Source organism: Staurois parvus, unplaced genomic scaffold, assembly GCF_062004578.1.
Source record: "Staurois parvus isolate SC_StPar_1 unplaced genomic scaffold, SC_StPar_1.0 ptg000097l, whole genome shotgun sequence".
Taxonomy (NCBI): domain Eukaryota; kingdom Metazoa; phylum Chordata; class Amphibia; order Anura; family Ranidae; genus Staurois; species Staurois parvus.
Window position 1 is genome coordinate 1813279 of NW_028317893.1, and position 27509 is coordinate 1840787.

Below are 27509 nucleotides of genomic sequence, written 5' to 3' on the forward strand. Positions count from 1 at the left end.
ATTTGGAAACTCGGGCACCGCCCGAGGGCTCGGGGTCAGTAGGGGGCCCCATGAGATGCCCCTGGTACCTTTTTCATAGGCTTTTTTGAGCCCCTATTTCCCAGGGGCCCCATGAGTTGTCAATCCACCCCTGGTGTACACTCATGGGGCCCCCGGGCAACAAGGGATCACGGGGCCCCTGTGTCCTTGCCCAAACTCAAAAAGCCTATGAAAAAGGTACCAGGGGCATCTCATGGGGCCCCCTACTGACCCCGGGCCCCTGGGCATTGCCCGAGTTTCCAAATGGTCAGTCCGCCCCTGATATATATATATATATATATATACACACACAGATAGATAGATAGATAGATAGATAGATAGATAGGTGCAGTCTTGTGTTTTTATTATGAGAGCTATTTGCATTTTCTGATGTTTGCTACGGAAAAAAGAAAAAAAAACATTTTATGCCAAGATTAGGCTGTGCTGAATTGGAAATACTGTATATTGGAGACATTGTGGAAGATAGACCACTATATATATATATATATACATATACACACATATATATTACAGTATATATATATATATATATATATATATATAGGTTCAATCCCGTGTTTTTAGTATGAGAGTTATATTACATTTTCTGATATTTGCTATGGAAAAAAAAACATTTTATGCCAAGATTAGGCTGTGCTGAATTGGGAATACTGTATATTGGAAACATTTTGGCAGATATATAAATATAGGTTCAGTCCCGTGTTTTTAGTATGAGAGTTATAATACATTTTCTGATATTTGCTATGGAAAAAAAACATTTTATGCCAATATATTTGATAGAAAATACAAACAGTGAATGCAGAGTCAATCATTCTAATATTTCTTTGTTTCTTTTGATTTTGCAGGGCTATCATAGACCAAATCACTATATTGCCACACAAGGTAAGCCCCACTGTTTGTGTTCATCATATTGTGCATGACTGTGCTGTGCATTAACTGTGAAACTTGTAAAACTCTTTAAGACAAGCACTAACATAACATTATTTCTGACAGGGAAATTTGTGTAAAAGCGTTTACCAATCTGCACTGGAATATACTCAGTGCACAATTAAATTGTCAGAGCTGTTTGTGGAAAATAGTATAATTACAATCCTGCACTGTTATTTAAATGCTCTCTGGTAGAACTTCAAGTCGAGAAACCTAAAAAATCTGATGTGTAGTAATGAACACAGTGTGTAGTTTATTTCCCATTTAATGGACCTTGGCTGTTTTTGTCATGCAGCTCTAAGAGGTGCTCATAAATCGAAGAGAAAAATACAAACACAGCATCAGCATTATTTGCATATATATAAAATCATGTACAAGCAGTGCTGTATGGTAGAGCTATAAAACGACAATCTATGCGGGTACGAAAGATTCCGCCATTCATCAACCCACATGCTTATATCAACCATATGTGAGTGCAGTAGGTTCATCAAAGGAGAAATAAGCTTTGTTTTACTTGGTGAAACCACAAATGATACCATTATTTGGAGAATCTTCTTTGTACTATCTATATCAGAAACGTGGTTACAGTGAAAATGATTTTCGAAATTCAAGCAAAGAAAAACAAAGCTGTAGGAACCAATCTCATGGGAGCATTCATTTACTAAATATGACAGTGTTAAGTGGCGGTTTAATATGACAGTGGTAAGTGGTGGTTTAATATGACAGTTGTAAGTGGTGGTTGTGGGTAGCAGCTCTGATACTCTATTGATACTCTACTGTGCTCTGTACATTTACAACTGTATACACTATTTGGAGAGGACCAGACATTTAGTGGACTCTAATTATTTCCTTAGAACTAACATACAGGGTAGTTCTCACCTGAAATCAGGTGTAGTAACCAATCACATCTGGATGTTGTCAAAGTGGGGTTATGGCTATATAGCCTCCAATCAGCCCCCCATATTTGGAGTCACACTATCCAGGCACCCCTTATTCCATCCAGCTCAGTCCCCTAATGAGTCTATATCAATCACCCTCTTCTACAGCCAAAACCAAAAACTGCCAGCCCTCCTGTTTCATTCCATCCTCCTTAACTCCACTTAAGTTAGCCCAGACCCTTATCATAGACCAACACATAATGTACCTTGGGTCAAAGACAGGGAGTCATAGCGGAAGTTTCTTTCATATTAAACATGAAGGTACTAACTTTTGCTAGTACTGTACTGAGAAGGTGCCATGCAACATCATGCACATTACATCATCACACCCTTTCCCACAAAATATTAGAAATTATATGGGAAGTGCAGAAAGTGGAAGAAGATACAGTAGGGTGGCTGTTGTACACCATGATTTTAATTATTTTCAGGCAGTTGATGAATATATTTCAATGACAGCTACACATTAGGGGTTATTTACTAACACTGCATGGTGAAACTGCATAGAAACCAATCATCTTCCAGGTTTATTACCAAAGCTTAATTGAACAAGCTGAAGCTAGAAGCTGGTTCGCTAACATGCATGGCTGCTCCAGATTCTGAGTGCTCCAGTTTTAGTAAATCTACCCCACTGGCTCATCAAGTAGGAAATTATGGTCCTTGCAATGCCACTAACAGTTATCAGAAGTTCTTGTTCCTTTAGATCAGTTATTCATAAAAAAAACTTAAACAAAATACAAAAGACATATTTTACAAGTTTCATACGTTTAGTTACTAACCAGACTCAGCTGATAAATATGGACTATGAAAGAATGTTATATACCACATAAACAAATCCCAGAATATTATCTTAGATAATCATATCTGCAACTGCATTTTTAAAGAAAATGTTTTTACCCCATGAAGAGAATATGGATAAAGAGCCATAGATTCAACAGCCCTACATTTAGAATGCTCTTTAACACCCCTATACATATACTTTAAAAAACATACAGTATATATAAAAATGTATAACATAGCATATTGATGTTCCAAATGTACAGGTGAAACTCAAAAAATTAGAATATCGTGCAAAAGTTAATTTATTTCAGTAATGCAACTTAAAAGGTGAAACTAATATATAAGACTCATTACATGCAACGCAAGATAGTTCAAGCCGTGATTTGTCATAATTGTGATGATTATGGCTTACAGCTCATGAAAACCCCAAATCCACAATCTCAGAAAATTTGAATATTGTGAAAAGGTGCAATATTCTAGGCTCAAAGTGTCCCACTCTAAACAGCTAATTAAGCCATGACACCTGCAAAGGGTTCCTGAGCCTTTAAATGGTCTCTCAGTCTGGTTCAGTAGGAATCACAATCATGGGAAAGACTGCTGACCTGACACTTGTGCAGAAATCCATCATTGACACCCTCCATAAGGAGGGAAAGCCTCAAAAGGTAATTGCAAAAGAAGTTGGATGTTCCCAAAGTGCTGTATCAAAGAACACTAATAGAAAGTTATGTGGAAGGGAAAAGTGTGGAAGAAAAAGGTGCACAACCAGCAGGGATGACCGCAGCCTGAAGAGGATTGTCAGGAAAAGGCCATTCAAAAGTGTTGGGGACTTTCACAAGGAGTGGACTGAGGCTGGAGTCAGTGCATCAAGAGCCACCACAAACAGACAGATCCTGGACATGTGCTTCAAATGTCGTATTCCTCTTGTCAAGCTGCTCCTGAACAACAATCAACGTCAGAAGCGTCTTACCTGGGCTAAAGAAAACAAACCTGGTCTGTTGCTCAGTGGTCCAAAGTCCTCTTTTCTGATGAGAGCAACTTTTGCATCTCATTTGGAAACCAAGGACCCAGAGTATGGAGGAAGAATGGAGAGGCACACACTCCAAGATGCTTGAAGTCCAGTGTGAAGTTTCCAAAGTCTGTGTTGATTTGGGGTGCCATGTCATCTGCTGGTGTTGGTCCACTGTGCTTCATTAAGTCCAGGGTCAACGCAGCCGTCTACCAGGAGTTTTTGGAGCACTTCATGCTTCCTTCCACAGACGAGCTTTATGAGGATGCTGACTTCATTTTCCAGCAAGACTTGGCACCTGCCCACACTGCCAAAAGCACCAAAACCTGGTTCAATGACCGTGGGATTACTGTGCTTGATTGGCCAGCAAACTCGCCTGACCTAAACCCCATAGAGAATCTATGGGGCATTGCCAAGAGAAAGATGAGAGACATGAGACCAAACAATGCAGAAGAGCTGAAGGCCGCTATTGAAGCATCCTGGTCTTCCATAACACCTCAGCAGTGCCACAGGCTGATAGCTTCCATGCCACGCCGCATTGAGGCAGTAATTGCTGCAAAAGGGGCCCAAACCAAGTACTGAGTACATATGCATGCTTATACTTTTCAGAGGTCCGATATTGTTCTATGTACAATCCTTGTTTTATTGATTGCATGTAATATTCTAATTTTCTGAGATTGTGGATTTGGGGCTTTCATGAGCTGTAAGCCATAATCATCACAATTATGACAAATCATGGCTTGAACTGTCTTGCTTTGCATGTAATGAGTCTATCTCATATATTAGTTTCACCTTTTAAGTTGCATTACTGAAATAAATGAACTTTTGCACGATATTCTAATTTTTCGAGTTTCACCTGTTTGTCCACTTCATTGATGTAAAGAGGTTGATTCAATAAAAGCAAGCAGACTTTTCTCTTTGCATGGCAATGTTCCCTTAGCTTATTGATGTGGTGAAAATTAATTTAGCAAAAGAATCCCCTATTACGTGCAAAGAAAACAATATTTTTGCTTGCACATGATTGGATGATAGAAGTCAGCGGAGCTTCACCTCATTCACTAACCCTGATTTCCATGCAGATTGAACAGCCTGTTTACCTTTAGTATGTCAACCCCATCCAAAGTAATATGAGGTCTTTAGGTAAAGTACAGGTCCATGTATAGCACAAATCTGCACAAATGAGGACTATATGTAAACCTATCTCTTCAGGGAAGCCTATCCAGCCCTCAGCTAATAATGGAATCTTCTATTCCTCCTACCAGTACACCCCCCAAAGTTATTACCGTTTGTACCACTAGCCCCTCCCTCTTAGATTGTAAGCTCCAAGGAGCAGGGCCCTCCTAACTCTCTTGTATTGAACTGTATTGTTGCTGTATTGTCTCCCGTTATATTGTAAAGTGCTGAGCAAACTGTTGGCGCTATATAAATCCTGTATAATAATAATAATAATAATAATATGCAAATATCATTGTTCAATGGAGAAGAGATGATGTTTCATAAAAATGAGACTGAATGCAGCATATACAGTATTAAGAACAAAATGAAGGGACTGTGTCCTCATAACCATCCACATTTATGAAAGCTTAACAAAGAGATCATACTGTCTAATTGCCCATAGATAATCCGTCATTCAAAATATAGGATCCAGTCTCTGCTAAATTGGCAATAATAATTGGCTTTTCCCTTTCAGTTCAACAAATGAAAGTTGCAGTTTGTACATGCCACATGGAATCTGAGATTGATGTATGTGTCAAAAGCTGACAGACAAAGCTGCTGATGATCTGGAAAAACACCCCTCCATTTGTAATAATATAGATAAAATGTAAGCCTTGCCACAAGTGTAATATGAACAGTATTAACAGTCAATATAGCAGCTGCACAGGCTCAATATGTGCTCTTGAACGACAGTATAGTCCTTATTGTCCATAGGATGGTCCCAAGTGCCTAAATATATATATACTGGTCTTTCCAGAACCATCCAACTGCATCAGAGGTAAGGTTACCTAGTGCGACTTCCAATTTTTGACACACAAGTGGAGTACCTCATTATTGCCAGAGACTAAACTATTATATAATAAATAAGGGGTGCTCAACCTGTGGCCCGTGGAGCCCTCTGATGTGGCCTGTGACTTCAAACCAGAGAAACGCATGCCTGGGGTCTGCAACCTATTGATTGCAATATGGGCTTGCCCAGAATGCAGTGAGCCAGCACCATCAGAGGAGGAAGCAGGTAGCTGCAGAGGGGGCAGAAGCCACATAAGCAGTGGTGTATTTAGGTTTTGTGCTGCCCTAGGCAACACCAAAATCAGACCCCCCCCCCTCCCTGGCAGAGAGAGCCTGACGCCGACCAGCACCAGCTCCCCCCTCCCCCGTGGAGAGAACCTGACAGTGACCAACAACACCCCTGCCCCATCCCACCCCCTCTCAAGAGAGCCTTCCACAATTTATTTGAGAAGTATTTGGAAGTTCGAGGTGATGGGAAGCACAGCACTGCTAAAGTATATAAAATTCTCACTGATTTAGATAATAAGTCAAAATTAAGGTACATAGAAAAATGGGAAAGGGATTTAGGGGTGGAGTGGGAGGAGCACACACAGAGAAAAATATATAGACTGATACATGAGAATGTCAGTATGCGTGAGGTGGAAATGAACTACAAATGTTTGATAAGGTGGTATGTTACACCGACGGTAGAGCACAAGATGAGTGGGGAGAAACAACCCTGGTGTTGGCGGGGGTGTGGAGGGCTGGGCACGATGTATCACATATGGTGGGAATGTCCAAAAATACAAGTATTTTGGAGAATGGTTATAAATCAAATTAGGATTATTACTGGGACTGAGATTGGACTGGACCCTGAGACTTGTCTTTTTCATAGTACAAAAATATCAGTGAATAAATATAAAGAACTGGGTATATGGTGCTATTTAAATGCAGCAAAGAGTTTGATACCTAGGATTTGGCATAAAGTTGAGGCGCCGGGGGAAGAAGATTGGATGAATAGAGTGGACCAGATTGCTAGGTTGGAGAAACTATACTATATACAGGAAGATAGGATGGAGGCATATTATATGAAATGGGAGAAATGGGAGGAGTTTAAGGTAATTGAAGAGGGGTGGCGGGAAGGGGGGGTTGAAGGAAGGGGGTTGAAGGGAAGGAAAATTATATGAAATAAGTGGTTTTATGAGAACGTTTTTGTATTTCCATTTTGGATTTTGTATTCTCATATTTGAAAATGAATAAATATTTAAATTAAAAAAAAGAGAGCCTTCCACTAACACTCCCCCCTCACCCCCCGGTAAAAGAGAGAAAGACACTCACCTTCACAGCTCTGGACATCCCCGGGAACGACGATCGGGCTCTGCATACACCATCAAGCAGTCTGCAGCCTCTCTCTCCATGCCGCATATGTCTCTTCTTCCAGGGGGCAGTGCTGACCCCTAAAAAAATGCTGACCTAGGCAAATGCCTTGTTTGCCTTGTGGTAAATATGCCCCTGCGCATAAGCTGATCCTTCCTCTGTAGCACCGACTCCTGTCCCAGGTGGAGTGATAGCAAGTGCACTCCACCTATAATCATTTCTATCAGTTTGGAGAGAGATGCCAGCAGCAGCTGCAAGTTGAAAAGAATGTCAGTGTATTAAACAACTCATACACTTGGCATTATAGCTTTTGTAATAGGCATATTAGCACCTACAGTTGTGGCCAAAATTATTCAACCCCCAATGCTGTAAAGGGGTTTAGGGACTATAGTGTACATTTGGAATTGTATTCAGAATCAAATCCTACAAGGACGTTGTAACTACCCAAATGCAACTAAAATGACATCAATTGTTTATGTAATACAGTAGTAAATGGTTCTTATGTGGTTTCTTCATTGCCACAATTATTCAACCCCTTAAAGACTACCACTCTGAAGAACAGAGGTTCATACAGGTGCTTTCCATCAGGTATTGAAAACACCTGTGGATGTCACCGAGCAGCAATCAAGCATAATAAGCACCAATTAGGCAGCTTTAAAATGACTGTGATACTCAGCTCCTTCTAGACATTTACTGGTGTGGTTACAAACATGGTGAAGGCAAGAGAATGGTCCAGGAAGACAAGAGAAGAGGTGATTTCTCTTCACAGGAAGGGCAATGGCTATAAGAAGATTGCAAAGATGTTAAACATACCAAGAGACACCTTAGGAAGCATCATTCGCAAATTCAAGGCAAAGGGCACTGTTGAAACGCTACCTGGTCGTGGCAGAAAGAAGATGCTGACTTCGACTGCTGTGCGCTACCTGAAGCGTAGAGTGGAGAGAAGTCCCCGTGTGACTGCTGAGGAACTGAGAAAAGATTTGTCAGATGTGGGTACAGAAGTTTCAGCCCAGACAATAAGACGCACACTGCGTAATGAAGGCCTCCGTGCCAGAACTCCCAGGCGTACCCCCTTGCTGTCTCCAAAGAATAAGAAGAGTCGACTGCAGTATGCCAAAAGCCATGTGGACAAACCACAAAAGTTGTGGGATAGTGTTCTGTGGACTGATGAAACAAAATTAGAACTGTTTGGGCCCATGGATCAACGCTATGTTTGGAGGAGGAAGAACAAGGCCTATGATGAAAAGAACACCTTGCCTACTGTGAAGCATGGTGGAGGGTCAATCATGCTTTGGGGCTGTTTTGCTTCTGCAGGTACAGGGAAGCTTCAGCGTGTGCAAGGTACCATGAATTCTCTTCAGTACCAGGAGATATTGGATGGAAACGTGATGCAGTCCGTCACACACCTGAGGCTTGGGAGACGTTGGACCTTTCAACAGGACAATGATCCCAAGCATACCTCCAAGTCCACTAGAGCATGGTTGCAGAGGAAAGGCTGGAACATTTTGGAGTGGCCATCGCAGTCACCAGACTTAAATCCGATTGAGAACCTCTGGTGGGACTTAAAGAAAGCAGTTGCAGTGCGCAAGCCTAAGAATGTGACTGAACTGGAGGCCTTTGCCCATGAAGAATGGGCGAAGATACCCGTAGATCGCTGCAAGACACTTGTGTCAAGCTATGCTTCACGTTTAAAAGCTGTTATAACTGTAAAAGGATGCTGTACTAAGTACTAAGATTGAATGTCACTTGGGGGTTGAATAAAACTGATAATGCTGTGAGCACAGAAAAGACATTTGTGGTTATTTCATTATAACTGTTATGTTATATTTGTCTGACCTACAAGTGCCTCTTTAATGTAAATGTAAGCAAGATGACTGAATGATCAAAAGCAATGTCAAACTGGCCAAAACACTCAATTTCAGTGGGGGTTGAATAATTTTGGCCACAACTGTATAAAAGGGTTAACAACTGTTAGGCTGCTTTCACACTGATCCGCAGGTGCAGATCAGTGCACCTGCAATCTTCCTGTAGGTTAGCTGCACTGAACCATAGAGTTCTATTATAGTATATCCTGCAGGTTTGGTGCACTTTCAGAAAGTGCGCTACACCCGTAAGATGTAATAGAAGTCTTTGGAAGAGCACAGGTGTACTGCACTGCACCCATGGTGCAGGTAAACCTCAGGGCATCAGTGTGAAAGCACCCCCTTATAGAGGGCTTAGGACAGTAAGGGCTCAAATACTTTTGCAGTTTGGGGGTGGTAAAACCCCATAGTTCATTGTGGTCCACGAAAAATCAACCAAGTGGCCTTCATTTTTCAAAAGTTTGAGCACCCCTGGACTATATGGTATGGAACAACCATTCACAACCAGGATTCAGTGGAACTCTAAGGGTCCTCCATAGTTTGCTAAGAGTTACATCAGCTGTGAATGATTTACCTTTTAGTTAAAGTGTTACTAAACCCATGACTCTGCATTCACTATATCTGGTCTGACACAGCACACAAATAATGGAAATGCAATTATGTCAGTAAATATAAACTGCTAAATACCTTTTCTCTTCAGCAGTTAGGGCAGTCTTGTGACTTCTATCAGTGTCCAGCAGAGCACTGGTTAAAGTTTGTAGGAAGAGTTTTCATTCTTCCCTGATTGTCCTATGAGGCTGCATAACCCCTGACCCTCTGTCTGAACAGTACTGATTGGCCCTGTGCTGATCACATGCGTCCTCTCAAGAAAAAAAAGCTATCTAACAATACACACCAAACAGCATGTGCAGAGTGACTCCTAGACCTCTGTACAATCAGCGGATGGATTGGGGACAGTTGAAGAAGGGGAGGATCAGAGAAGACAGGATCAAACATCCTTTTTACATGATGTGGAGGACTAACCCGTTTCACAGTGAGTATATCAAGCATGCTTTACTGCATATACAGACTGATTTTACTGTTGTGGGTTTAGCAACACTTTAATGGTGCCTTCAAAGTTATGGAGCCAATGCTAAGTGTCAGAATTCCTTCTATTTATGCTTTTTGCAGTTTCCTGCTTTCCATTGCTGCACAGTGGTTGGGCTGTACTGCTCCGCAAAATCCAGTTCTAAATGTTGACTTTAAAATACATGGCACTCCTTTTATTGCCAGTATCTTATCTCAACATCTGTTAAAGTAAATATGAACCTAATAATTTTGAAAGTTATTTTCAAGCTTTTTTTAAAATAATATTGGGTGATCAGGTCATTAAGCTCCTTTAGTTTAGTCATGATTCTGAGCAAAGACTTGTAGCCACCACTAAATTGTATGAACATATCAAGGAAGTGGCTGCAAAGTGAATAAAGGAGATCTTCAGTGCTGAGATGTAAGATAAGGTTAGGTATGGGTTCACACATACAGTATGCGGTGCAAATTGAAGCTCTGTTTTCACAGCTAATTGAAGTAGCTGTTCAGCGGTTCAGGACAGGTTTAGATCAGGATCAGGTCAGGATTTTATCCTGTTCACAACTGAATGACATATGCGATTCAGAAGCTCTTTCCCTTAGATGTCATTGGGCCTGAATTTGCACCTGAGCCGGACCTCACTGCTCAGAAAACTGACAGAACTCTTTTTCAGTTCTCACTGAATCTGGAGTCTGGGTTCACTGGACATATGTGAACAGGCACAATAGAAAGCAATGTTCTTTCATACATGTCATACAAATTGGATGCGGTTCAAAACGCATCCAATTCGCTTATGTGTGAACCGGCTCTTAAACTTGTTTTTGATAAAAAAAATAAACACACCACAAAGCAATTGTTTATGATAAATATTGTTTTTGCTAACTAAAGAATAACTAGTTAGGATTTAAATCCCCTTTAAGCAGAGAGCCAGTGATTGCACTGAGAGCTCCTTCTACTGGTTAATGTCCAAATTTATACATGTAACACATAATATAATTGATTGTGCATTTAATTATGTGTAGCGATTCCCCCCAAAGGGGCCAGTGAGAATATGCCCAGGTCCCCCCTGCTAGTACAGAAGCTGCCAGTCACAAGCACAGTCTCGCACACTCCATAAATAATGGCTTCGTCAAACTGGTGGCCCTCCAGCTGTTTCCAAACTACAAGTCCCATGAGGCACTGCAAGGTTGACAGTTGCAAGCATGACTCCCACAGGCAGAGACATGATGGGATTGTAGTTTTGCAACTGCTGGAGGGCCACCAGTTTGCAATCCCTGGTCTAGGAGATGTCTTTTTACTATTTATTGCTGAAGAACTTAAACAGGAGAGGGGTTTAGGGTCACAGAATACTCCAAATCGATAATAGCAATCAATGGTAGGACCAGCTTCTTAATAGAAAATCCTTACAGGCACATACTACAGTCCCAAATCAGGTCTTACTCACAATGTCCTTGGAGCTGTATGCCACCCAGCATCCACAGGTAGATCCTCAGCGAGGGAGGTAAAAGATTCCTCTACAGACCATGGCTTCAGGACAGAGCCCTTCAGCAAATGATCTTTTAGCAATCTTCTCCAGACTCTCAGACCAGCTCCTGCTGAGGCCCAGACGGCAATTTCTTGTCTCAGAAGCTATCTTCCAGGGACAGCAGCCCCAGGAGGACTGGAGCCCTCCCTGGAGAGAAAAGAACCCTCTGAAAAGGCCTCCTAAACATTTATCGCCTCCCCAGCCACCTTCTGGATTTCTGCTTCTAGGGATTGGCAGGGGCATGATAAATATTCATACTGGTCATTTGACTCTCCCTGTCCTATATTCTAGAAGCTTCTTCTGGAAGCAGGTGAGAGAAATGAAGTACCCTGGCAAGACAAAACTAATCAATTACTGCTCTACTGATTACAGTGAGACCAAAGATGTAATGTAGCCCAGCAGCCTAACTAAGGGAGGGCTCTAACGCTCGGTTCACAATAGTGCGGATGGAAGCACTTCGCCTTGCAGCTGCAACCACCGGCACGCAAAATGCAGGACCCACGAGTGGGTGCCATTAATCTTAATACCATGCTGCCCGCACTGCTAAACGCACTGTAGTGCAATTCCCAGTGTGGGCTGAGATATCTGGAAAGGTGCAGGGATTTTTCCCCTGAGTTTTGTGAGGCACGGAAGCCCATTCAATTGAATGGGCTACCATACTGCGCCCTACAAAACGGCACTGGTGTGAACCGAAGGTACATCTGTAGAAAATTGTATAAGTTACTTTAAGGTAAATAATGCAGTAATAATATATTGCCCTTTTCAATGACATGCAGTTATTCTTCCACAGACCACTCCGTTGCTTAGAAACCTCGTATTTGCTAGAATTTTTTTAAGGCCATCCTATGTACAATTAACAATAGATGCTCATTAGATTTCAGTTTACTGCAGTCACTTCAGTAAAGTTACATATTCTAGGCTATGGGATACTTCAATTGGCACATGAGCACTTTGCATTATTGAATAATCCCATTTTGTTTTTATTGTTTGAGAAATGGTTGTATGCATTTATCATCGATCACTTGTTACTTTTTACACTTCTCATAACCATAATGCCAAGGCTAGGCATGCTCATGGCAGGCGTTCTCTACTTGACTTTGTTCACTAAGGTGCTTATTAGCAAACGTTTCTTGGGCTATTATTCATACCATTCCTGGCTCCAAGGTCAAGCAGGTTGGGTCCTCCAGTAGAAATGTTTATAATAGTGTACGCATTTGGAGTTTCCAGTTCTGCTTGCTATTCTTAAATTACAATACCTTTTTCACTAAAGGGACTCTTGCACAGCTGTATAGATCTGTACACATAGATTGATGATGTAACTCCTACAGATCTATTTCTTTTGCAGTTTCTTATAAAATGTATGACTCATTTTATTAAATGTTTATGGTTTGCCATACTAGCAAACATATTTATTACAATAAACAAATCAAGTTAAGTAGGTTTGTGCATTTCTTATTTTTGCCAATATTTTTTATAAGATTTTTATAAGATTTTTAAATTAGCAAGCAGTAATAAATTAAAGCAAAGATGTATCAAAATGTTAATGTAAAGCAATGTATATCAGTCTTGCTACATTGGACAAATAAATAGTAGAATGGCTGAAATATCATTCCTGAAGCAAATGTTGCTGCAGATTATTTCAAGTGCTGTCACATGGCCAAAACTCTATTGGTCACACCATGATTTCTGCAGAAGCGGGGAATCGGGAAAATAAAAACTCTGATTTTCCGATTTGGTAATGGTCACATAACCAATATATATTTCTCAAATGCAAAGCACACACCAAAAGAATACCCAGAAAAGTAGTCTACCTCCACCCTTGAAGGTTAAAAATAATATATAAAACTTTTCTTATAAATAAAGAATCCAAAATCTCAAAACACACCCCACTCGTATAAGCAAATATTCAATAAACAAATGTTCAATAAAGTCTCTTTTTTTTCTTCTTTTCCACGAAAAAATTCTTTTTCTCAACACCCGTACATTCTGATGCCCATATACCTCAAAAAGAAAAAACTTTACATAGTGTCATACCTTTTTAGTAATCAAAACACACGTGCCCTTAACAGAGCACCATGCAATACTTGTGAAACACTCCAAAACGAAAAAAAAAAATATATATATATATATATATATATTAACTCTCTATGTGAATATCAGCATATATATATATTATTATCTCTGTGTCACCAAATCTATGACCAGTGAGACTTACACATATCACATCCACTATGTGAATCTGTGACACTTATAACACTGCAACTTAGTGACACCACACTTAATATATAAGTGATCAAACACACATCCCCAACCAAAACCGTGATCTCCAACTCCTGTGTAAGATGGATAATTACCCTATATAACCAAAAACCAGGGCTTGATATAAATCTCCTTAGCTGTAGAAATCCATCCAGTATTAGGTCCAATAAAGTGATTTATCTTCCATTCTCCTCATAAGAAAATCCAAGTTACATATGGTAGATTCAATAAATGACAGCCTTTATTCAACAACTTACATTGCAGTAAGAGTAAAACAGCTCCTCCTCATCGAGATGTACAAGCAGACAGACTAGGGAACACTGGCCACATGTTCCCACTTCCAAGATGGCCGCGATCGCACCTTCTGTCAACGTCTATGCGTCTGACGTCACGTGTTACTGACGCGTTTCGTCACTTCCTGTGACTTTTTCAAAGCTGTTTTACTCTAAGTTGCAGTGTTATAAGTGTCACAGATTCACATAGTGGATGTGATATGTGTATGTCTCACTGGTCATAGATTTGGTGACACAGAGATCTATAATAATATATATACTGTATATGCTGATATTCACATAGAGAGATAATATATATATATATATTTTTTTTTTTTTTCGTTTTGGAGTGTTTCACAAGTATTGCATGGTGCACTGTTAAGGGCATGTGTGTTTTGATTACTAAAAAGGTATGACACTATGTAAAGTTTTTTCTTTTTGAGGTATATGGGCATCAGAATGTACGGGTGTTGAGAAAAAGAATTTTTTCGTGGAAAAGAAGAAAAAAAAGAGACTTTATTGAACATTTGTTTATTGAATATTTGCTTATATGAGTGGGGTGCGTTTTGAGATTTAGGATTCTTTATTTATAAGAAAAGGTCACATAACCAAAATGTCTAACCTTAAACTAATGCATATTCAATCTTTCAGCAGTATTTTCTCCAGAAAAGAAAGAAAAATTATGTCAATCCCTAGGTGTAAATCCCTCCCTGTAACCTAAACCCTAATATTAACTCACACACTGGAGACTGGCCATAGATGGATCACATTTTGTCCAGTTCAGAAGGGACCGGCTGAATTTCAATATGTGTGTGGTTATTCCTGTTTGACAGAAGATAATTATTAGCTCGACTTCTGTGGAATGGGAATGTTGTAAAGCTTTTATCGATCAGCGGCTGCAGTCTCTGATCAGTGTACTCTGACAGTGAAGAACCCTGCTGCCAGAATCCAATCTCTGATCAGTGTACTCTGACAGTGAAGAACCCTGCTGTCCGAATACAATCTCTGATCAGTGTACTCTGACCGTGAATAACCCTGCTGCCAGAATACAATCTCTGATCAGTGTACTCTGACAGTGAATAACCCTGCTGCCAGAATACAATCTCTGATCAGTGTACTCTGACCGTGAATAACCCTGCTGCCAGAATACAATCTTTGATCAGTGTACTCTGACCGTGAATAACCCTGCTGCCAGAATACAATCTCTGATCAGTGTACTCTGACAGTGAAGAACCCTGCTGTCAGAATACAATCTCTGATCAGTGTACTCTGACAGTGAAGAACCCTGCTGTCAGAATACAATCTCTGATCAGTGTACTCTGACAGTGAAGAACCCTGCTGTCAGAATACAATGAACCAGTTGGGGGGATTCCTCCATCCACCTTGTTTGTGTGGATAAAGGAATCTGTTGATTTTTTTGTTGTTGTTCAGCTCACTGGCTGAACAAGAAAAATGAATCATCTATGGCCAGTTTAAGACTATACTATTACATTTTTTTTCATTCAGTCTATTGGCTGTATGGCATGTATGTATGAATCCTCCTGCTGGGCTATTGCATCCTGACAGCCTTATCCTAACCTTATTCCTCACATTAACCCTTCCTGTGACCCCAATCCTAATAATCCTCACACTAACCCTCCCGTTAATGCTAACCCTGACATTATTATTTACACGAACCATCCCTGTAAACCAAACCCTAACATTAATCCTTACACTAACACATCTTGTACCACTAATGTAACCCTCCCTGTAACCATACCCTAACATTAACCTTCGCACTAACTGTCCATGTAACCCCAATCCTAAAATTAATCATCACATAAACCCTCCCTGTAACCCTAACTCTAAAATTATCTTCACACTAACCTTTTCTGTACTCCTAACATTAATTGGCTAAATGGTTAGCACTTCCGCCTGACAGTACTAGGGTCATTGGTTCAAATCCCAACCACGGTACCACCTGCCTGGAGTTTGCATGTTCTCCCTGTGCCTGCATGGGTTTCCTCCAGGTACTCCGGTTTCCTTCCACACGCCAAAGACATGCTGGTAGGTTAATTGGATCCTGTTTAAATTGGCCCTAGTATGAGTATGTATGAATGCAAGTTAGGGACCTTAGATTGTATACCCCTTGAGGGTTAGGGACTGATGTGAATGTATAATATATATGTAAAGCGCTGTGTAAATTGACAGCATTATATAAGAACCTGAAATAAATAATTAATTCTCACATTAACCCTCCTTGTTACTCTAATCATGACATTATTATCTATACTAACCATCCCTGTAACCCCAAGCCCAATGTCAATCCCTACACTAGTCTTCCCTGTAACCCTAACACTAAACTTCACACTAACCACTAATGTAACCCTACACAATACCTATCCCTGTAACCTTAATAGTATTCTTCACACTAACCTTCCATGTAACACTAACATAAATTCTCATACAAACCTTTCCTGTAAATCTAATCCTAGCAAATATCCTCACACAGTGCTCAGGCTGTCATAGACACACTAACTGGTAGCATCTGAAGCACTCTTGCAAATGCAGTTCACCAAAGTGGGGCACACCGTGCCAAGCCAGTGCCACCCCAAGATGATTCCTGGAATTCTAGTTTACCTGCAGGATGGTGTCTGTCTAAAATTACATGAATTATATCTACTGGGCTAACCTGTCCAAGACTGTGCATCACTGTATATAGGATATCATCAGAACTGTCATGTATAGATTGTGATTTTAAATGAGAAACTCACTATGTTAACTGAAACACGTTTTAGCCTAAGATCTCACTTGACATATTCATAATTTCATTTAGGTACCAAGTAATATCTTGAGTGCAAGCGGATTATTTACTGTATGCAACGATGTTGACAGAACACAGCCTTTCCTAAGAAGAGGCTGAGAGATGGAAAATGTGTAAAATGTGATTATCCTAACACTGCAGGAAAGGATTATTCTTAGATATTTGTATAATATAAAAGCTTCTGCTTGCATGTTGATAGGCAAAAATATTGTGTAGCCTTGCGACTTTTGTGCAAAATAAAGTATGCTAACAGTTCTGCTTTAACGTGGGGAATTTATCATAACATGTCATGTGAATATGGCATGACATACCAAGGAACCTGATTATTTTGCATACCATTTCTGGAATCTGGATTAAACTGCTAAGTAGGTTTACGATCTGGTCAGTAGACACACTCCATTACAGCTATGGAACAATAGAATTTTGGAAAGAGGAATCCAACCTAGCTAATGGTTTTCTTGGAGTCAGGGTCAATGCTAGACTATTTTGCGCCCTAGGTAAGACCAGCTACTTGCGCACCCCCCCCCCTCAAAAAAAATTAAAAACAGTAGAAAATATTAAATCAACAAAACATGAAACAGCTAATTTTCTTTTAATTTAAAAAAATAAGTGCCATAAGTTGCCGCCAGCAACAATATAAAAGACAAAATCAGTGTCATGGACTGACTGTATCTTTGGCTGGCAATAGCAGGGTGACAGTTGCAGTGAGTGGAGGATGATGGATCCACACTCTGACAGATCCCAGACTGGAATTTCTCAGGCAATTGGGGGAGATAAAACGCTGTGACAGCAGGCAGCTTAACTGAGTGATCCCACACAGTGACAGATCCGACACAACACACTACCACCAATACTGACACAGATCAGCAGACTCAGCAGGCACTAGAAGAGCAGCCTGTGGGATCGTGATGATGTCATCACTCACTGACACTGACTGGCCAGGTCACACCTACATAGATACTAGACATCAAAATCAGATATTACCTTCCTCCACAAGCTCTGCCTCCGCTGATCAATAGGAAGTGAAGGGCTAGAACTCCACAGTGATCAGCAGCCACCAGCCAGCTTGCAGTAAGGTACTGAGTCTGAGAGGAACACTAGAAGGAGCTACAGCTCTGTTGCTACACTGGCTTCAGACACCCAGCATCTTCCTTTGTTTTTTCTTCCTCCCCTCTGCCGGCCCTCCTCTCAGCTGAAGGATCATTCAAAGAGAATGCCAGCCTGTGCGGCCGCCTAGTTTGCCTAGTGGCAGCAGCGGCCCTGCTTGGAGTAATAACCAGATGCATATGTATGGCTGCACAGCTCAGCCCCATGTATGAAAGATCTTAAGCACATGAGCATAAAGCTTGACTTAAAGTGACCATGTCGCTATACTAAACTCTCCAAGGCAGAATGTATTTGTGAAAGAAGACTGTAAATACTAACAGTCTTCTTGTAAATCCAAACTCTAGACAAATGGATAAATGCACAAAAACATGTGTTTAAGCTTGTTGACCTGTCTGTCAAAGAATTTATATTTTATATAACATGTTATATTTTTAATTGTATTTATTACAGGTACTTATATAGCGCCATCAGTTTATGTAGCGCTTTACATATATATATTGTGCATTCACGTCAGTCCTTTACCCTCAAGGGGTGTGCGATCTAAGGTCCCTAACTTACATTCATACATAAACATACTAGGGCCATTTTAGACAGGATCCAATTAACCTACCAGAATGTCTTTGGAGTGTGGGGGGGAACCCACGCAGGCACAGAGAGAACATGCAAACTCCAAGCAGGTTGTGCCATGGCTGAGATTTGAGCAAATGAACCTAGTACTGCCAGGCGGAAGTGCTAACCATTTAGCCACTGTACTTATATCTATCCAGCCCTGAGATTCACACAGGTTTAACACACAGTACAACCCTTTCTAGCAGGGCAGGAGTCCCACTTTTTCTCTGCTGCAGTTCATTAACATTTTCAGGTCTCCTTCCCAGTCTGTGATTGACTAGCAAAAGAAAGGCAGTAGACTGACAAGCTCATCTCCCTGTCACTCTGTTCTCACTACCTATCATCATGCTGCATGCACTGTAGCACAGTTGTTGGGCTCCTTGTGCTGTTGTTCCATGCAAGAGGTTGATATCAAGAGGTTGGAAACATACCTTTGTGTTTTTACCTGATGCATTTTCCATTGAGACTGAATCATTGGTAAAAAGCACTAAGACCTGCATTGCCATGCGCACCACAACACACATTAAACCTCACTAAAGCCTGCATTGACCAGCACTGACATGCTTTACCATATTTCTTAGATTGTAAGCTCCAAGGAGCAGGGCCCTCCTATCCCTCTTGTATTGAACTGTATTGTTGCTGTATTGTCTCCCGTTATATTGTAAAGCGCTGAGCAAACTATTGGCGCTATATAAATCCTGTATTATAATAATAATAATATTTCAAAGGTGCGCACATCGGGGTAAAAATGCATCCAATGTATGTTTCCAATGACCTCTATAAATATTTCTGTGTTTGCTTCCAACGCAATGGCAATTAATGCAGGAAAACCTAAATAGTTCTAACCAAATCATTTTCTATGTAGGCTTTTCACCATTCTGCATTGTAGTGCAGTGGACAAAAATGTACATTATTGTGTAAAGACAACATGACATGCAATTTTGTGTATGTCTATTATGATTTTTTTTCCTGACTAAAGTTAGCTTAGTCCAACCCATAAATATGCTTAAAAAATGAACACATAAAGGAGCACTAAGATGCATATCACTGCATGCACAGAGATGTGAGCAGTCTCTATCTCTAAATATATCTTTGCAGCTGCTGAGCTCTGCTTTCTCCTTCCTCAGAGTAGTTCCGCTGATTGGAGCTCATTACATTATTACATTGTTCTGTAACAAGCACAGAATTGCTTGTGTTGGATTGTTCAAAAAAAGCCACTGATTTTTTTTTAATATCTTCTTCCTCCTGTTAGATTGGCCCTGTTTTTGACAGCCAGTCCAGATTATCATATTTTGTGGTGGAAGGAGTTATTGCAAGGAGGGGGAAATATTAACTAATTCCATACTGATTTATTCTTTTCCGATAAATTTAAATTAAAAGTGTGATTAGCTAAGGATTGGGTTCAAGGCCATCTTAATGAATGGCAAACCTGGGCACTGCCCATGAGCCCCAGGTGCATGGGGGGGTCCATGATCAGGGCCAGGACACTTGAGAGGGCACGCTATGATGGGGAATTCACGTGTGATTTGGCAGCTGGTAACAGGAGTGCAAGAAGAAAGAGCTGCAGCATGCTTCTGCAGGAGAGAGGATTTATCTTTCTCCTCCCTCCTGCAGAGAGCAAAACAGAGCCTCACTGAGACTGAGAACTCATCTCAGCCTCAGCATGGGAGAGGAAGGGGGAGCTGCCTTCATTGCAGGTGGCTGTGAATACAAGCGGGAGGAGAGAGGCACAACTCTGATGAATGGAGACACTGTGATGGGGGACATCCGATCTGTGGGGTCACTGTGATGGGGGCATCTGATGTTTTGGGACACTGTGATGGGGGACATTTGATCTATGGGGACATCTGATGTTTGGGGTCACTGTGGTGTATGGGACACTGTGATGGGGACATCTGATGTATGGGGACACTGTGATGGGAACATTGATGTATGGGGACATCTGATGTATGGGGGACACTGGGATGGAGGACACCTTATGTACAGTATATGGGCACAGTGATAGGGGAACTGATAGAGGCTGGTAGAGGCCCCAGTGCATTTCTTTGCCCAGGGGTCATGATGCTATTAAAATGGCACTGATTCGGTTACAGCATTGGCAGGCAATTTAAGGGGTAATGAGGGCCTCAACTAGAGCCTCTTGCATCATCAAAAGAGTTGGGCATCTTGGGATTAGAGGCTAGTTAGGGTTAGAAATGGCTGTAGCTAATGTTCAGTCATAGTTAGCTAAGATTAGGTTTCATCATTTCTCAGGTGTTAAGATTGGCATTAAAGTAGACTTTTTGGTTGTTTTGTCCTGCATTGGCAAAACCCAGGTTTGCTTTAAGTGGGGTTAAGCTGCCACACATGAAGTGGTTAAAATGGAACGCAAGGCAAATGGCTAAGAACCAACTTGAAATAAGCAAATGTGTTTTCTGTCTATGGGTTTAACATTCCATTCAGCCAATCTTCTGATGCATACACATTGGCCACACTATAAAAAACCAGGCAGACATTCCAACTGTCTACTTATTTAGCTTTCCAGCTTTTTATGTTTCCTCTTAGCATAAAACCTACTGATTTGTCAATAAAACAGCATCATGAAAAAACATAGTTATTATAAATGAGCAGGCAAGTCACTCAAGAAGCTGCAAAATTGAACCAGAAAGTAGCAAAGTTATATTTCTGGCTGTGCAGTCTGACTGAGGTATGTGAATCACAAGACTGTCTGAACAGGATTACAAATCCTTTGGCAGGTATAATGGTTTATGTCTATGTATTTTAACTGCTTGTTTAGCTATTTGTCTGGATTGTTGGTTAAAAAAAAAGAAATCAGCATAGCGTTTAGAGCAAAGCCTTATTTGCTGTCAGTGATCTCCCAGTCAGGCATCTTCCTGTCTCACTGATGGCACAGTTCTGACAGTTGTTCAATTTTTTTTTTTATTCTGGAGTGAAGCCTAATTTTCCTAGAGTAAAAGGAAAACATTTCATAATGAAATATCTTTGTTTAACTTGATGTTAATACTTTGGAAATGCCACACATCCATCTTCTAGCAATCTTCAGGAGCCAAAAGGAGATAATTAGTCTTTGCAGGGAAATAGCATTTGAGCAGTCATCTTCAAAGCTCTGTGGAATTATTATGATTGAGATTTAATTGTTCTCAAACTCTTCTTCATCTGCATTCAAGCTATCAAGTGTTAATGAGCAAATATAATTGTAGGCAGCCAAAAAGTGGCAACTGTAATCAGTTTGTAATAGGCAACAAATCTGGCCTTAACAGAGCAGACAGTTGTACTCTTGTGTGACTATCTGAGCATTGTGAGATAGATTACAGTCCCAGAGTTTAATAGAACTAAATTGCACGTTTTCATTTGGCAAGCTGGTTTATGGAAAAATCTGTTATCCAATCTTCTCTTCTGCAGCTTGAAAAAAAAGCTTATTACCCTATATGGAAATAAAATAATCCATTCACTGGCGTGGCAATTAAAGGGTCAGTCCACTCAAAATGACATTTTAGTTAAGAATGGATCCAAGTGGGAAGAGTCAGTCAGTGAATTGCTAGGTGTCTTATGTACTTCAACAGTGAGACCATTCTGCCATAATTTATAATAATAAATGTTAGAGCAATTGTAAGATAATAGCATCCAGGATGAACCCGCATGAACCGGAGCCCCAACGGAGCCCCAAGGGTGTCGACACGCAATAAGAACAAGAGTGGTCAGATGTCAATCCCATGGAACTAACAGCAACCAGGAAACACCAGATCACCCTCTACACCTTCTACGAACATCACTCAATAGGGTTACAACTTCTAGAATAGCAACTTTCAGCCAAACAAGTTATGTTACAGCTGAATTTGTTTCTTGGGGGGTTATTGTTACTGGGAAAGTCCCTTGTTGCTGGTTGGGGATCTATCGTTGCTGAGGGGGTCGACCAATGCTGACAGGGATCTACTGTTGAATGAGGGGTCTACTGTTGCTGACAATTGGAGAGTTTGCTGATGTTGACTGCTGGGAGATTTGTTGTTGCTGTTAGGGGTCTATTGTTGCTGGGGGGGTTATTATTTCTGGGGGTGGTCTATTGTTGCTGGCTACAGGAGATCTATATTACTGGTTTTCTTGTTATCATGAATGAATCTCATACACATACAAATTACCTAGTAACACAAAATGATACTTGGGTCTGTATTCTCTAAAAGCGGTGATAGTGGGAGGTGGGTAGGAGTTGGAGCCAATTAATAGTGCTCGGAGGTGGGTAGGGGGTGAAGACAAGGGGTGACTCAGAAGGGGGAGTACCTGCACCTGTTTTCTGAGGGGAAAAGCCCTGGTTAGAACTTTTTTAATTTCAATTTTAACACACATAGAATGAGCTGGTAGAACTTAGCAAAGGTCATGCAGGACAAGGGAATGGTAACTATAGGTATTGATAGCACTACTGATAGCATAACTTTCATTCATTGTACTTTTATTTAACATTTTACAACATACAGAATGGTTCGGCTTAATACTAAATATTGTTGAGAAGGAACTCAATTTTTGTTATACAAGATGTTTTAACTTTACTATAGCATCTGATGTTGCTAAAATGTAAATGGTTGCAAACTTTTGAAGTTGACATGTTAATGGTAGAAGGTAGACATGTGTGGGCACAAACAAGTTGAACTGAAATATATGCATATACCAGGCACTTTAGCATAATGACTGTTCCATTAGTACTCATCCGGGATATAAGCAGTTGTTTACCCTAACTTTGTTTCCCCTGAGATAGTTTACTGAAGTACTGCTACCATGGCTATGGTTACAGTTAACAATCTTTTAGAAACCTGTTTTTTTTTTCAGTTTTTGCAATGACTTGCAATTTGAGGTGGTATTAAACCCAAAAGCAATGTAATATATTGCAGCTTACCAATCCTTAGGTGTGGTGGCTGCATTAGTGTGCTCTTTGTAGCCATTTTCCTCTGTTTTCACCTGGTGATACTCTCAGTAGCACACTTCCTGTCTTAGGGTGTCTGTCATCTTGATGATCTAGTAAAGCAGACATCTTTGGACAGCATTCTAGCGACAAACAGATCATGTGGTTATTTCAAGGAGCAAAATACAACGATACTTGAACGAAAATGAGCTGCATGGTCGAGTTGCCAGAAAGAAGCCTTTACTGCACCAATGCTCAATGCACCAATGCACAAAAAAGCCCAGCGAGGCATGTCAAGGTGTTGTTGAGCATATTGTAACCAGGGTTTTGGGGGCATTGGCGCAGTAAAGACCTCTTTCTGGCAACTCGACCATGAACCTCATTTTTGTTCAAGTATTGTAATGCGCTTCTTAAAAAAAAATGCCGTCTTTTTCCAGAGCAGCCTGTACTTCTCCTGGGGTTACCTGTGGGTTTTTCTTTGTATTCTGAACAATTCTTCTGTCAGTTATGGCTGCAATCTTTCTTGGTCAACCTGACCTTGGCTTGGTATCAAGAGATTCCAACTTTCCACTTCAAAATTATAATATCATAATAAGTGATTGAACAGTACATTTGTACAGATTGATATATTCAAGGCTTTGTATATACTTTCCATCTTTGTACGATTCCATTACCTTGTTACACAGGTCTGTTGACAGTTCTTTTCTGCTCCCCATGGCTCAGTATCTACCTTACTCAGTGCATACACATGAGAGCTAACAAACAACTTGTGTGTCTGTACCAAGGCCAAACATTCAAGGGTATGTAAACTTTTTATCAGGGCCATTTGATTTCTGTTATAATTATAATTTAAGAAAGAGCCAAACAACTATGTGATAATAAATTGCTTCATATGATCACTATCTCTAAATAAACTTTTGTGGCATGATCAGTCATATTTTCAATATCAATGCCAAAATTTCCCGATTTCTGCCAGGGGATGCTAACTTTTGAGTACAACTGTACTTGAGCCCAATCTCGATCCAGCACTGTGCCCAAGAGGAGCTGCTCTTTCATCTCTCTCTTCTCATTGGACTGGGAGGCAGCAGTGGGAGCAATGCTTTGTGTGTCTATGGACACATAAAGCTGGCTTGGGAGTGAGCATGCATGAGCACCCCCATACCAAGCATCCATCTTGCTATGGAGACACTTGGAAGAGGGGGAGGAGTGAACAGTACTGGCTGGGGACCTGAGAAGAGGAGGATCGGGGCTGCTGTATGCAAAGCCATTCCACAGAGCCAGTAAGTATAACATGTTTGGTATTTAAAAAAATTAAATCTGAAGCTTCACAATCACTTTAAATATTGACAGTTATTGTAAAGCAATGCTAAAAAATAGCCATAAAAGAGGTACTTGTAAAGAAGAAAGTGAATACCAACATCTCATGCCAACCTGATATGAAGGGGATCTCTCCAGGAAGCATTTGTCGGCACAGGTGGCAGGAGAGGTAAGTATTCCTTTTCTTCTTTACAGGTACCACTTTCAAGGAAAACTTTCATTTTGCAACAGGGTCGCTTTAATGCTTAGTACATAAATACAGAAATTTTCAACCTACCAATAACAGTTTCTTTTGAAACTATTCAACAGTCTTAAGTGTTGGTGGCAGGTTGCCTTTAATTTTTCTATCATTTCAGCTTTATGATGCATGCACAGACAGGAATCAGCTGTGTGTTGTGGTGTGCTGCAATGGGAAAAATTACCACAGGTCTGTTAAAAATACTTAGTGGTGGTGGTAGGCCAATTGCAATGGTAATGCCCTCAACACAGTAGAGCAGTCTGAATGGGCCTTGTGTCTTTTACTAGTCAGTCGCTATTGCTGAAACCTCCAGTCGGATGCATACTTTGTTTCCATCAGAGTTTATTGTGCATGGAAACATATTAATACTGTATTCTGAGACTCACGTGTTGTTTCTAAACATGCATTGCAATACTGTTTTATTTCTGTCTAGAAATACATTAGCATATATTTTTCTTGACAAGTCCAATTTATAGGTACCCATTAAAAAAAAAAACCACGCAAACATGTATAACAGAGAATCAGTAGCCAAGATTTCTTTCTGCATTATTTCACAAGTATATCTTCATTTATGACGATAACTTTAAATATTCTGATTAATAATCAGATGATCAGATGTTTTGTTCATATGAATGCATTCTATTATTTACTGCAAAAACTGAGCTCTGCTTATTTGTAGAGATAGGCAGCCTGTTGGTTTATTCTTTCATCAGCATGAATACCAGAAATATATCTTTTTAGAGCTATAGTAACAATTATGTTTTCGTTTGTATATCATGCACATCCTCCTGTAGCGAGGCTTTAACAGTACATACAAATTGTGAGGTCAAACATAGATCGTATTTTAAATTTTAGTGTGTTAGTATAAAGTTTTCAGGAACCACAGAACCATGTAATTTACATTGACCACACACAAAACACATTCTTAATTACACTAGCAACATTTAAGTATAAAGAAAACAAATTTTGTGTTCATGACTAAGTGAGATCTGAATGGTCTATTATCTTGGAAAATGTTACAGCAATGATCCACTTTATTCACAAGAGCTGAAATGGAAAGGTTCTAGCTCTTTGGGAAGAACAGTACATGCAAAAGTTGAAAACATTGAGGCTTCCCCATCATCAGAATACACTGTTCAGCATTTCAGGCTATAGCAAGCAGGGAAAATGTGACAGGGTGGTTGTACAGAAGTTGATTGGTAAATCGACTTCTGTACAGCCACCCTGCCCATAAATGGATCACAATTTGACTGGTCCCTGCTGAACCGGCTATTTCAATTGTTACTGGTGAAAGACTTTCCCTTTCTTCAAGTCCTACTAAGTGCCATTCTATCATCCAGAGAAACTGCCTCAGTGGTCAGTCACTTTTCTTTCATTGGCAAGAAAAGTGGCAGTTGGTGGAGCTCAGTCCTGGAGTCAAATTAGCCACATTCATACAATCCAATAAGAGTGCCAAACAAATATAAAAGAGTCCAAGGTTTTTAATGATAAATATGATTCATAGGAGAAAAAAGCCATTGTGTTTCAGGAGCCAATCCCACTCCGACTTCATCAAGGCTTTAGAATTTTAACTGTGCTTAAACAGACACACGTAAGCAGATACCAAATAGTTCTGTACTGATTTACTGCTTCGAGTAGTTTCAGGTGGACAGGTTAAGAAGAAGAAGTTAAAAAAGAGGTGTTTCTTGGGGGGGGGCAAAAAACTGTACCTATTGTAAAATTTGTGTTTAAAAGGTTTAAGTATTTTAAGCATTTAAAATTTCTCCCAGCCTTATGTGAAAACCCATTCTGTAAACTGCTTTGTTGAAAATTTTCCACAAACTATGGAAACGCTTTGCTGATACCTCAAGAAAGCACTTATAGTGGAATTCCATTCAAAATCTAAGCCTAAATCTACTCCCACCCTTGATTCTAAGTCCATTCTATTATTATTATTATTATACAGGATTTATATAACGCCAACAGTTTCCTCAGCGTTTTACACTATAAGGGGGACAATACAACAACGATACAGTTCAATACAAGAGGGTTAGGAGGGCCCTGCTCCTTGGAGTTTACAATCTGAGAGGGGCTGGTGGTACAAAAGGTAATAACTGTGGGGGATGAACTGATAGGAGGAATAGAAGATTCTGGTATTAGCTGAAGGTGGTATAGGCTTCCCTGAAGAGGTTTTCAGAGATTGCATAAAAGTGTGCAGAATGGGCGATAGTCGGATAGCTTGGGATAGAGAGTTCCAGAGGATGGGGGAGGCTCTGGAGAAGTCCTGGAGACGAGCATGGGAGGAGGAGACAGCTACATTGCAAAAGAAAATGTCTATACTTGCTTATTCTGAGAACGCACCTGTCTGGTCACATGATCGAGTCCCAGCACCGGCTTCAGTGTAGAGTAGGGAAAGACGGCAACGGCTGCCCCATAGTAAGCCTATGAGTGACATCATCTCCCATTCTCATTTTACATGAAAAAAATGTATCTCTTTCCTATCTCAGAAAGTTGGGAGTGATGAGTTTATGAGAG

General features: G+C 40.4%; 1 protein-coding gene across 10 annotated transcripts in view; it reads left to right on the forward strand.

Annotated features, from left to right (window-relative positions):
• The window catches only part of PTPRM (protein tyrosine phosphatase receptor type M), a 998088-nt gene that overhangs the window by 859226 nt on the left and 111353 nt on the right, over nucleotides 1–27509 (forward strand). For all 10 annotated transcript variants that reach the window (XM_089670974.1, XM_089670978.1, XM_089670975.1 and 7 more), the window contains one exon: nucleotides 885–921. In XM_089670974.1, coding sequence (XP_089527100.1) covers nucleotides 885–921 — 37 coding nt within the window. The remainder of the gene's footprint in view (nucleotides 1–884; nucleotides 922–27509) is intronic.